Below are 13,371 nucleotides of genomic sequence, written 5' to 3'. Positions count from 1 at the left end.
GGTGATTTATTAGTAGCAGAACTTTTCTGGCTATTAAAACAGAATCGCGCCACATCCAACAAGGAAGGCCAGTTTCGTTGTCTGGCATTGACAAAGTGCCGAAGGTACTCTTCCAGCATGCTGTTAAAACGCTCTGTTTGACCATCAGTCTGAGGATGATAACTAGTGGACATGTCGAGGCTCGACCCCAAGAGTCGAAATAATTCAGCCCAAAAAGTTCCCACAAACCGACCATCTCTGTCGCTAACAATACTCCTTGGGATTCCCCAATATTTGACTACCTGCTTGAAGAAAGCCTGTGCGGTCACTTCCGCAGTTGAATACTTTGGCATCGGAATGAAAGTTCCATATTTGGAAAACCTGTCAACTACCACCAAGATGGAGTCGCAGTCACCCACTCGAGGGAGGCTGGAGATGAAGTCGAGGGACACTTTCCCATGGTCGGCTTGGTACTGGTAGTGGCTGCAGCAGCCCTGCAGGTTTCTTTCTTTCGGCCTTATCTTACTGGCAGATTAGACAAGTTTTTGTATATTCTCTCACATCATCTTCCATCCTTGGCCAGTAATAGTGTCGCTGGAGGAGAGCTAGCATGCGATGCCACCCTGGATGGCCTGCCCATAGTATGTCGTGACATTCCTTCATCAGTGTCTTCCTCAGATTAGCGGCGGTTGGTACATAAACTCTTTCCTTGATTGTTACCAACAAGTCCTCGCTCATCCAGAACTGTCTAGTTTTCCCTTGCTTTGCTAGGTTGATGATAGCGGTTGCCTGAGGATCTTTCTGTAAGTTTTCTCGGATTTGTTGTCGTATTGGGGATGATAGATGACTGCTGGACAGAGAGGCTATTCTTGTCAACTCCGCTAATTCTGACTTCCGACTTAATGCATCTGCCACTTGATTAATTTTCCCCGAGTGATACTCCAGCACAAAGTCAAATTCCGCTAACAAGCTTTGCCATCGTGCCTGTTTAGATGTCAATCCCTGTTGAGTCAGGAAATGACTAACCGCTGTGTTGTCTGTCTTCACTATGAACCTGGATCCCAGTAAATAGTGGCGCCATACTCGCAGGCAATGCACGACTGCTAGTAGCTCTTTCTCATGTGTGGAATATCGTCGTTCTGCATTATTGAGCTTCCTGCTTTCAAAAGCTACCGCACGACCCTCTTGCATTATGACTCCTCCTAAGGCAAAATCTGATGCGTCAGTGTGAACTTCGAATGGCTTGCTCATATCCGGGATAGCTAGCACAGGGTCTGCAGTGACAGCTTGTTTTAAGTTCTCGAAGGATTTCTGACACTGGTCCGTCCACTCCCACTTGTTGTCTTTCTTCAACAGATCAGTAAGGTCGACGACTGTCTCCGAGTAACTTTTAATGAACTTCCAGTAATAGTTAGGTAGTCCCAAGAAGGATCTCAATTCTGTTGTATTCCTGGGGATTTTCGAGTCCACTATAGCCCGTACTTTGCCCTTGTCCATGCTTATCCGCCCTTCCTCAATGACGTGGCCAAGGAATTTGATGCTCGTCTGACCAAAGGCACATTTGGATAACTTGAGGAAAAGTTGATTCTCTCTCAGTTTCTGAAAAACTAGTCGCAAGTGCTCCTGATGTTCCCTGAGGGTGGAACTGTATATGACAATGTCGTCTAGGTAGACCGCCACAAATTTGTCAAGATAGTCTCTGAATACCTGGTTCATTAAAGTACAAAAAGTCGCCGGAGCGTTTGTCAGTCCAAAAGGCATAACAAGATATTCGAAGGACCCATACCGAGTTACGCAAGCAGTTTTTGGTACATCCTCATCCTTTACTCTGACTTGGTAGTACCCAGAGCGTAGGTCGAGCTTAGTGAAGTATTTGGCTCCACTGAGCTGATCGAACAAGTCCGAGATTATGGGAATTGGATATTTGTTGCGCACAGTAATTTTGTTAAGTGCTCGATAGTCAACACACAACCGCAGACTCCCATCTGCTTTCTTCTGGAACAGTACAGGGGCGCCGTATGGGGCCTTTGATGGCCGGATGAAACCTGCCGTCAACAGTTCATCTAACTGTTTCCTCAACTCTGCTAATTCAGGGGGAGCCATTCGATACGGTGCTTTTGCTGGGGCCTTTGTACCTGGGAATATGTCTATAGCATGATCAACATCTCGTTGTGGAGGTAATGTTTGTGGCAACGTCTCTGGCATGACGTCTTGGAACTCCCTCATCACTCCTTCGAGCATTCGAGGGACGATGACACTACCTTCTGAGTCGTCACCTTTAGGGACAATCACATACGTCTGCTCCCCCCTCTTTATACCCTTCTTGAACTGTATCGCTGAGATATACTTCTTCTCTCGAATTGAGCTCATCGTTACCGGTATGATGCACGGGTCCTGGTTCATAAACAGAAGGCAACTTGCTGATGCCATGGGTACTGCGAAGCTCTGTTTCAGAAAATTCAGCCCCAACACGACGTCGAAGTCATCCATATGTGCTATTGTGAACCCTATCGTGCCCGTCCAAGGTCCCAATTTGCAAGGTACATGTTGGGCCGTTCCACTAATCGACTGAGCAGCTGAGTTCACAGCCTTCATCATTCCTGTCCCCTTTACCACATGGAGTCCTAAGCGGGAGGCTTCGGTGTCTGTTATGAAATTATCAGTTGCTCCAGTGTCAATCAAGGCTCTCGTGTTCTTGCCATTTATTACCATCTCTACGTACATGAGTCCTTTCTCGGAACCGTCTCCTGTCTCCTTTATTTGTTTTGCCAGAGCTCCAATGAATCGAAGCGATCCCATTACTGAGGGTTCTGAAGGTTCGCGTTCCCTTTCCCTTACGACACTCCCTTCTTCTCGTGTCGCGAGTAGTGAGGCCAAAGATGATCTCTTCGGGCAATCAGCGGCCTTGTGTGATCCTGTGCAAATGAAGCATGACAGCGGCCTCGGTGTGTATGACTGGTTCCTTTGCGACAGGCTTCCTTGGGTTTGTGTATAGGGACCTGTCATCCTTGGTGGAAGGCTTCTTCTTTCTGAGTGGTTCCCTAGGTAGGGTCGACGCTCAGAGTTGTTGGCGTTCCATGGTCCCCTTTCGCCTCCGGACAAGGAATAGTTTCGGTCACCTCCCCCATTCCATGGACGGCTCCATTTGTTAGCCCTGGGGTTTGAGTCTACTCCAGAAGGGAATTTCCTCTTCGTGTTACTATTAAAATCCTCTATGCTTTCAGCTGCCGCGATTGCTGAGGAATGATCTGTGGCTCCCCTTCTCATCACCTCACTGTGAAACCAAGGGTTCAATCCTTTCATGAAGCTAAAGAATTTTTCCTCCTTTTGCATCTCCGGAATTTCTAGGGTAAGAACTTGCCAACTTCGAACATAGTCTTGGATGTTACCAGTTTGTCGGAGTTCGCTTAGCCTATTTCTGGCTGAGAACTGCACATTTACGGGGGAGAATTGAGATTTTAACTCCAGTCTGATGTCTCCCCACGGTTTGGCATCCCCCTCCAAGTACATCGGTACAATTGCTAGTCGTTCTGAATCTAGGCTTGTCTTTGTAGCTGCCAAATAACTTTCCACATCGAACAAGAAGTTATCCACTTCCTTGGAGTCCCGAATTCCTACAAAAGGTTTCGGTTCTCGAATTTTGATTTTCGCGGCCGCTTGACGACTTCCCCCGTTTAGGGAGAGAGATTCCACCTTCCACTGCAGGACATTCAACTCATGTATGAGGTTATCAAATCCATCCGCAGTTTGGTCTCGAGTTTTCTCCACTGCCTCGAATAACTTTCTCTGATCTGCTTCGACATGGCCTATGGCCGTTCTAAGCGCATTTAACTCTTCTTCACCTGCAAAATGAGCATTCTCATTAATTATGCTTCTCCCTTTTCCTCGAGTCACACCACTATTCGGTGGTTGATCGGTATGGGGATTATTTTTCGCTATTAGTTCTCGAATAGCTTTGGCATTCGTCATCACGAATTCAAAAATTTCTGTTCGGGCTATCATCGCCCTAAAGATATCAGCATGAGCCACAATGGCTTTAAACAATTCAACATTAGCCCCCGTGGCCTCGGCTCTCGCCGGATTTTCACTAGCCCTCAAGGCCTCGGCTCTTGCCGGATTTAGAATAGCCCTCCAGGCCTCGGCCCCTGCCGGATTTATATTAGCCATCAAGGCCTCGGTCTCTGCCGGATGTATATTAGCCCTCAAGGCCTCGGCCCCTGCCGGATGTAAATTAGCCCTCAAGGCTTCGGCCTCTGCCGTATGTATATTAGCCCTCAAGGCCTCGGCCCCTGCCGGATATAAATTAGCCCTCAAGGCTTCGGCCTCTGCCGTATGTATATTAGCCCTCAAGGCCTCGGCCTCTGCCAGATTTTTATTTTCATCTCCGCATTGGAGTTTCGACATTGCCTCCTCGAGGTTGTCAATACGTAGAGAAAGTTCTTCAGTATTGGCCCCCTGACCTACTCCATTTTCATCTTGGAGTCTTATGATGGCTTCTTCCATACGCTCGATCTGCCTGCAGTTTTCTATTACTGCTATAGAAAGATTGTCAAGATCGAGATCCTCAATTCGCTTTTCTATGGCATCCATGCGTTTAGCATTTGCAATCGTCATGGTTCCTCCCAGTATCGTTACACCAAGCTCTGATACCAAATGTCACGGGGCCTATCGCCGGGGCCCGTGCGGCGCTTACTCGTCTCCCCCGAAGTAAGCCAGCCAAGAGAACTAGATCACCCTAACTGCAAAGGTCACACGCAAGGGTTAGATAGGAACCACATATAGTGAATATAATAGCATACATACGATACCAACATAAGGGCAACCATCTCAATCACGCACACACATGGATAACATATAGAACACTCAAGAATGAACAATACGCGAATGATGTTATTCATAGATAAGCAATAGTGTTACACCATGGGTCCCATCTCGTAGTAGCAGGGGGGCAACTACTAGAGATGGTCGACTGCCAACAACCGAGTGACTGTCCAGTATGACAGGTCACTCCCCCCTATAGTGTTTCTTATACCAACTCGAGTCATACTGCTAATGGCTATTACAAAGCTCCCCACAACACAATAGAGTAAGTCTCTCCCCATTATTACATATTCTGATTACAAAGATAATCCCCCCTTACAGCTAGCACACTAACGTCTCTGATACCATTTGTTACGGGGTCAGAGTTTTCACGCAGAGGCAACTCCCGTGCGGCACCTCAAGTTGCGACACAACTCCTTAAAGTCAGCCTTGCCATCTCCGTGCTCGCTGGTTTTCGCCCTCCCATGGGCTCATCAGAGGAGCGGGATCAGCTCCTGAACCAGTTTAGTGCCTAGATGCACACTCTTCCGTCGGTAACTCTGGAGAGGATGCCATCTAAATAGCACGTACTCAACCTTATCGCTAATCCCGCATCTCACGTTTCACGTTCAACCAGCAAGCATCCGCTCTGTCTGCGCGTCACGAACTTCGATCGTGACACATGGTATCAGAGCCGCTTGGACCAAACGGCCGAGGGTTCGAGTCCTAGCAACCTTATTAATTTGTGGAATTAAAAACACATGGAGGGATGAGCCTATGTTGTGCATGCTGCAAACCCAAGGGGCATTTGCGTGTGGGGATGTGTCAGAGATTAATATAAGATATACGATTGGATCTTAACTATTAGCTTGGGCTTTTAGTTAAAGTGGTCCCATGACGGATCTTAGCAGATTGTCCTTCGAAAATATTACAAATTACAAAAAGAGAAACCAAACAGATATTACGACTTAACAGTGGTTGCTTTTGTCCAAATTCTAATATACCCTGAAGTTAATTGTGGTTGCTTTTAGTATACAGTTGCTCTTATCTATATGTTTCACTAGTTGTGATTCATGACATTAATTCATGCACATTAATCCTTGCAATTCATGACATATCAATTTAGTAGTCATTACCGATGAACAATGGACAAACTCACACATGAGGAATAGCAGATAGGAACTAGTCTTGTAGAACTAGGATTTTTTTTGAAACAGATGCAGAAACTGTTGCTGAAGTTATCGGTCTTCATACGCTCTCTTATTCATTGAACTCAATTCGTCTAACTTTCGGTTCCTATATTTTGTCCACCTGTTAGGCAACAAAAAGGAAATTGAGTGAATTGTTTAGCTTATTGTTTGTATCAAATGATGGAAAAACAGGCTAGTAAATGGCAAAAGATATAACAGAATGCTTACTTGCTTAGTTCCTCAGTGAAAGGTGGATTTTGAAGCGAAAATGTTATTTCTCCGTCACTCTCTTTTGTTAACACATAAGGAAAACCAAACTGGAACCTGTTTTGATGTCTGGATGTTGCAGCAGAAATGACTGCTAGCTCATCTGATAACGAGCCCTGTTTAGTAGGCTGCAGGCAAAGCAGGTGGATGCCACACTTTTTAACATCAACTCCGAACCCCATGTCCATTGAAAACTCGATTGCATCCCCTTGTTCCGTTTCATCCTTAAATCGCCATCCTGTATCGACTCGATCAGCATCATTCTTGTGATTGTCGAACATCCAGTAGCATATCCAACTCATATCTTGCTCAACGTCACTTGAAAAGAAGGTGACACATGGATTATATGTCCATTCAAACATTTTGGTTCTGTTAGTGATTGTAATGTGGGGTGAACAACAATATGCATCGGAGGTTCCTTTCCATGCGTAGACACCACATGTAACAACTCCGGTGATGGTTGAACCCGGATCAACTCCAGGCACATTCAAAGATACAGCATCACCTTCGTTTTGATGGCTGAACCATGTTGGAATTTGATTTCCTGGTAAGAAAATGCTGTACATACCCATCTCCGAAACAGCCTGCTTAAAAAGTCAACATCAGGAAAGAAAAGAAAAGCCAGAAACAACGAACGAAAAGGAAAGGAATTAATCAATACCTGTGGAGTACACTTCTTATCCGCCTTTACAAGATTGTCTATCTTACGGACAGAAAAGTTTCCAATCCAGTCAGAGACTGAGCTTCCAACAAGTTTTTCAGCAATTTCAACTTCTAATGGTTCAGAGTTGAAGTAGCCTTCCATATTTGTTAAATTTACACACCCCTGAAGCTCCAACGTTGAATTCCCGGGGAAGTTTCTGAGATCAATGCTTTCCAATGATGAACAGTCTTTAGCATTTAAGTTTCGAACACTTGAAGGTAGCAGCGGTACAGACCGAAGCATTTTACAGGCACTTAAGTGCAGCAGGTCAAGATTTGGCAGACTGCATATACTAGTCGGTAAGCTTGTGAACTTGTTTCCACATAATTTCAAGTCTTTCAAGAAAGAAAATCCATCAAGATCATTGGGAATCACACCATCCATTATGTTACAGTACCTGAGATCCAACTCCTTTAAAGAATATGGCAAAATTTTGATAATATGTGAACTGTTTCCAGGCGAAAAGATAAGAGGACATTCGCGCAAACTCAAATGTTCGAGCCTTTTAATTTTTCTGATGCTCTCAGGCAGAGAATTTACACCAGTTTCATCAAGAATAAGAGCAACCAAGGATTCCATATTCCCTAGTTCCTGCGGCAATTCCTTGAGTTTTGAGCAGCCTGACATGTTAAGCCTTTGAAGTGATCTTAGACCGAAAATGTTGCTAGGGAAGTTCTGTAGATTCTTGCAGTCTTGCAAGTTCCAGGAAAGAAGGGAATCAAAATATCCAGTAGACTCGGGCAACTTCTCAAGTTTCAAGCACCCTGACATGTCAAGCTTCTCAAGTGACTTTAGATTGCCAATACTTTCTGGAAGACTCTTAAGGTTTTCAGAGTTTCTTAAATTCAAGGAAATGAGGCTAGTCAAAAATCCAAATGACTCATGCAATACCTGGAGTTTCGAGCAGTGAGACAAGTTTAGATCCTGAAGTGATTTTAGCTCACCGATGCTTCCTGGAAGATGCCTAAGTTTCTCACAGTTTTCAAAAGTCAAGAATGTTAGTTGAGTTAGTTCTCCAATCGAGTTGGGGAGCTCTTCAAGTTTGGAGCAGCCTGACATATCAAGTCGTTCAAGTGCTTTTAGTCCGCCTATACTACCTGGAAGATTCTTAAGGCTCTTGCAATCTTGAAAATTCAAGAAAAGAAGATTAGAAAGAAGTCCAACTGTGTCACCAACATTTTCCAATCTAGTGCAATCTTTTAGCATCAGCTTCTCAAGACTTAGGCAGCCTTCAAAATCAGGGATTCCGACAAGCTTGTGAGAGTGGCTGAGGTTAAGGAATTTCAGCTTTGTTGCAGACTACAAAAGTTGAAAAGTTAGTTTCTCTATCTATGCAAGTTACTGTCAAAAAAAATTAAATGGTACTGCGATATACCTGTCCTGATTCGATAAACTGTTTTAGGCTGCTATGTCGCATATCAAGAGCAATCAGATTTTTGAGACTGAGATCTGAAGGCATATATTCCGAAGGAAATTCCCGCCAGCACAACCACCTTAACTTGGTAGAGATATGCTCGTAACTTCCTTTTAGGCCAACGTAGTTAAGCTGAAGCAGCCTTAGCATTTTCATTTTCTTGAAACTCTTGGTCGTCCATGTGCATTTTAATCCTGGCTTGTTCAAAGCAACGCCTTCTACTGCATTTGTACCCTGTTAAAGGATATCAACAATCATATTAGTTCGGGTAAAGGGTAAGCTTATCGATAAAGGGAAATGATAATTGGTAACATGTAAATCAAAAGCTCTAGCAATCATCCTCTTACCATTTTATCTGTTAGAACGTCAATTACATCTTCGGAATCCCATAATCTACTACGTTCCCCAGGATCTATAGCATTCTCTTGGCGGACGATCCCTCTTCCCATGTCCCGAAGCAAATCGTGCATCACCAACTTATCATTAGAGCCAACTTTGACAAGGCATCTCCGCATAAGGGTACTAATTCCCTGAACTGCGAAGAAACCACATCCATCTAGAATTTTCAGGACATACTCCTTGTTGTACCCTATGAAGAAACATACAATGTCGAGAAATACAAACTGTTCAGTTTCGTTAAGAGAATCATAACTAATTCGAAGTTTGCTTTGAACATCATCATTGGCAATCACTTTGAGCTTTTCCAATCTGCTATTCCACACTGCAAGAGTTTCGCCGCATAAAGAAGAACCCAAAACTTCAAGAGCTAAAGGAATTCCCCCACAATAGTACACTATTTTCATCGCAGAAGTAGTATAACCTTCAACCGGGTGATTTTTTCCAAAGGCATGTAAACTTAGGAGACAAAGAGAATCGTTGTTATCCATTTTATCGACCTCATACTGATAATAAAACTCAGATGGAGTTAGGAAGTCTTTCATTCTAGTAGTTATGATTACTCTACTTCCTGGAAAAAACCAATCACAGTTTCCAAGAATTTTATGTACATGATCAAGTTCATCAACATCATCTAGTACAAGAAGAACCTTGCTGACACGTAGTTTTTCGACAATCAAATTCAGTCCTATTGCAGGTGTTTCTAGCTTTTGATGTTTTTTTCCGGATATCTCAGACAAAAGTTGCCTTTGCAAGTGAACAATACCTTTGGAACTCGATACTTCTCGAACATTTTCAAGGAAACAATGGCTTACAAACTTATGGTGGATCAAATTGTAAACCTCTTTTGCTATTGTAGACTTGCCAATGCCTCCCATTCCATACAGACCAACTATTCGAATATCTTCTGAGTCATTAGCCATTATTGAAATTACTTCTTCAGCTCGAGATTGTATGCCAACTGGGTGCATTGCAACATTGAGCATTGTTGGATTTACTCGTCTTGTTATCTCTTCAACAATATGATCGATATTTTTTGCCTCATGCCTGCACGTACGATAAAAATGTACTTATTTTAACAAGAGGGAAAGAATAAGATTGACTACTTCGATAACAACTGAGAAACAAAATCTGCCTGAATAACAAACAGAATTCAAAAGCTGGTCAAATAATTCATGTCTGAAGAGCAATAGTTAACTAGAATCTTTGTTAACTTTTTTATCACTTCAAAAGGCTGTTTGTTATTGTAAACAAAGATCTAACACACCCAAAATGTACCTCAAAGTAGGACGATTGTCTCACATATATAAGGAGTCATATAGCTTTCTAATTAAGCAATATGGGATAGCTTTCTAATTAAGCAATGTAAGAAATACGATTGTGTGTTATGATCATTCCATTTTCGTGTAAAATTGTTGAATCAAATTTGAACAAATGTATGATTTTTGCAATGTGCATGCACATAGTGGAGAATGTGGTGATACATAATGAAGCAGCAGAAGGAGATGGGAGGACTTTAGTAGGACAAGTAATCAAGTTTAGGAGAAGAATGATAAAGCCAAGAAAGCAGAAGGAGAAAGCGGTGATCGATGCGTTGTTGCAACATTATAAAGTGATCAAATGGGGGAAAAGCATTGAAGCAAAGGGACAAACAGTTCTGCAATCATGTTTAGAATCAGATTCAGTTTCCAAGAAACAAGAGAAAGCACGGGAGAGGAAAGCTGGTTCGGTTGGCTGGAACAAGAAGAGCTCAGGTGAGCCTGATAGTCAATGATTTGTAAAACTTGAAAGGAAAATGTATACTCTTTGAAAATGATAGCTCTGTTTTAATAACTATAGCTCAAACTTTCTGATCATAAATCCAAAATACTATTCACATGTTTTTGAAGGAATGTGGATTACAATGGCAACGGAAATATTAGTGAGGGGCCATGAGTATGAAGCAATCCAGAGCATGAAGCAAATATCCATGAGTATTGAATACAAGACTCCGTTAGCATGTAAATAAAGACTAACGGACCCCGAAAAGGTACCTCAAAATAAAATAGAAGATTGTATCACATTGTCAGCTATTACTATTAATATGAAGTGGACCTTTAACTATTAGATCGAGCTTTTAGCTAAAACGGTTCCATGACATGGTATCAGAACCAGTGTGACCAAGTGGTTCTGGGTTCGATTCCTGGCAGCTCCATGACACACATGTATAAGTACCATATAGTTCACAAGTTGTCATGGAACCAATTCAACTAAAAGCTCGAACTGATAGTTAAAGGTCCACTTCATATTAATATTGAAGCGTGCACAACAGAGATCCATATTACCATGTCCTGCAATTAAATCAGAGCCATTTTGACCAAGTGGTCTAGGGTTCGATTCCTGACAGTCCCCATTTGTTGATTTGATTGCAGCACATGGTAATATGTGCCTCTGTTGTGCATGTTTCAAGACTAGTAGGCATTCGCTTGTGGGAGTGTCAGATATTAATATGAAGTGAACCTTTAATTATAAGCTTGAGCTTTTAGTTCAAACGGTTCCATGATACAAATTAAGCAAATGTGGGTATCTATTATTTATCTAGCACACCCCTCGTGTCCTAACCATCTAGAGCACGAATGAAACATTCATGAGTGACTCAACATTAATTAGAAGGCACTGATACTATGTAAATAAACTACTAACTCATTCCCAAGAGATAGGAGGAGGATTGCCTCACATAGAAAACATATAGCTAGGGTTGTAAATGAGCTGCTCATGAGCGGCTTGGTGTTTAACTCGATTTATAAACCAGCCGAGCTTGAGCACGGCAAAGCTCGGCTTGATTATAGGTTCATGAGCAAGTTCGATTATATCATTCATGAACACGCTCGTGAGAAAGCTTGATTCCATTATTTTTTTAATAATAATAATTTATATAAAGGGAAAGATAAAACAATCTAGTTTTGTATAAAATTTAGTTTTATAGATTTCAAAACTATATAGTTTTATGTTAAACAAATTCCAAATTAATATAATTAATGAGTTGTTCAAACTCAAGTTCATGAACTGAATTAAGGGCAAGCCAAACTTGAGCACACGATGGCTCGATTACAACCCTACATATAGCTAACTAATTAAGTAATTAATCTGGACACCTAACAGTTAAGACCCTTGGAAATTTGGGGAAAATCACTCATTATGCCTTGGAAGTTCATAAATGTTTCATTCAAACACACAGAAGATAAAAACAATATTAGATAGATAAAATATCTAGCAATTAAAGTTAAACATCTTACCCATCTAAATGCCTGGATAGATCAAGCCCCTTCAAGTAAGAAACCTCCTGCAGAGCATCTTTCCACTCCTTGATAATATCTTCCTTGAAATGTTTCTGATGCTCAACAAATGCCAATTCATAACTTTCTTTAATCTCTTCAACCTCAGATGGATCAACATCATAAAAGATCGGCCAAACATCATCAGCCTTCTTACATTTTAAAATTTGAACAAGTTCATCCAAACAACAACTGTAGAATGGATAGTCTTTTGACAGAAGTATCAGTGCTAATCTGGACTCTTTGATTCCTTTCAAGCATGCTTCTCCAATTTCGTACCAGTATTCCAACTTTTCCTCGTCGACGAAAGTGTTGATTCCACTCCGACATAGAGCAGCAAAGAGGTGGCCGGTGAAGCCTTTTCTTATATCATTCCCTCCGAAACTCAAGAACACGTCGAAATTCCACCGTGAAGAAGAAGCCATGAAATCAATGATGGAGCTGATTGTTTAGTTATGCATAAATAGAAGAATATATTCTGGTTTGCGATGGATTGAGAGTGATTTTAGTTGACTGATCATCTTCAACTTCAGGTCTTCTCAGGTCAACTTGAAAAGTTTAAAGAAATGAAGAAGGGAGAGAATGTGGACCGCACTAAGATTAAATGGGCCAAATACAAATACAGCTAAAAAAAAGTGAAATTTGTTGAATGGTTTACCGTATTTCGGCAGTGATACAATAAAAATTATTTTGTACGTTGATATAAGGCTTAATGCACATTTATACTATTAAATTCAAGTTTTATTTATTAACGCTCTGAACTTTTTAAATAATGACATATTTATAGTTAGTTTTAAAAATTTATTACACATCTATAGTTGACATTAAGAATCTATCACATGGCTCATTCGGACCTCCTGCACATAAAATTGTTGATTTGTCATCTTTGACATATGAGGTGACATGTGATAAGTTATTTAAAAAATTCATGATGCCAATCGGCAAAACTTATTAAGTTTAATGGTGTAAATATACATTAAGTCTTCGTAGAAAAGAACATAAACATATAATATTAAAACCCGATCGTTTGTCAGAAAATATTATGTAAAAAATTATTTTTCTTATTTGTCAGTGTTTGTTTTCTTCGAAAAATAAGTGAACATAAAATTTTAGGTCAAACTAAAAACATTATGAAAAAAGTGAAGAAAATTTTAGAACCCTACTGCATTCCTTCTTACTGTTTTTATTCACTCATTTTTTTTTTTCGATTTTCAATATTGTAGCTAAACATCAGAAAATATTTTAATTTCAAACATAGAATTTTTCCTTACCAAATATTTCCAAAACACTATTCTTTGGCAAATAAAC

General features: G+C 41.3%; 1 protein-coding gene across 2 annotated transcripts; it reads right to left on the bottom strand.

Annotated features, from left to right (window-relative positions):
* Positions 1–4,584: 4,584 nt before the first annotated feature.
* Positions 4,585–12,639, bottom strand: LOC136229607 (disease resistance protein RPV1-like). 2 transcript variants are annotated; one of them, XR_010689177.1, is made up of 7 exons: positions 12,025–12,639; positions 8,701–9,796; positions 8,315–8,587; positions 6,898–8,238; positions 6,198–6,820; positions 5,939–6,090; positions 4,585–4,718 (listed from the first exon to the last, which is right to left on the bottom strand). XR_010689177.1 is itself a non-coding variant. In XM_066018500.1 (6 exons), exons 1-6 carry the CDS (start codon positions 12,486–12,488, stop codon positions 6,018–6,020), a joined length of 3,870 nt encoding a protein of 1,289 aa, XP_065874572.1. In that variant the 5' UTR covers positions 12,489–12,639; the 3' UTR covers positions 5,682–6,017. The 2 variants fall into 2 exon arrangements, 1 of the variants encoding a protein (XP_065874572.1); XM_066018500.1 differs by lacking the exon at positions 4,585–4,718 and having other exon boundaries at positions 5,682–6,090.
* Positions 12,640–13,371: the final 732 nt, after the last annotated feature.

This window comes from Euphorbia lathyris, chromosome 5, assembly GCF_963576675.1.
Source record: "Euphorbia lathyris chromosome 5, ddEupLath1.1, whole genome shotgun sequence".
In the NCBI taxonomy this organism is placed as follows: domain Eukaryota; kingdom Viridiplantae; phylum Streptophyta; class Magnoliopsida; order Malpighiales; family Euphorbiaceae; genus Euphorbia; species Euphorbia lathyris.
This window is presented reverse-complemented; position numbering and strand designations above follow the sequence as displayed.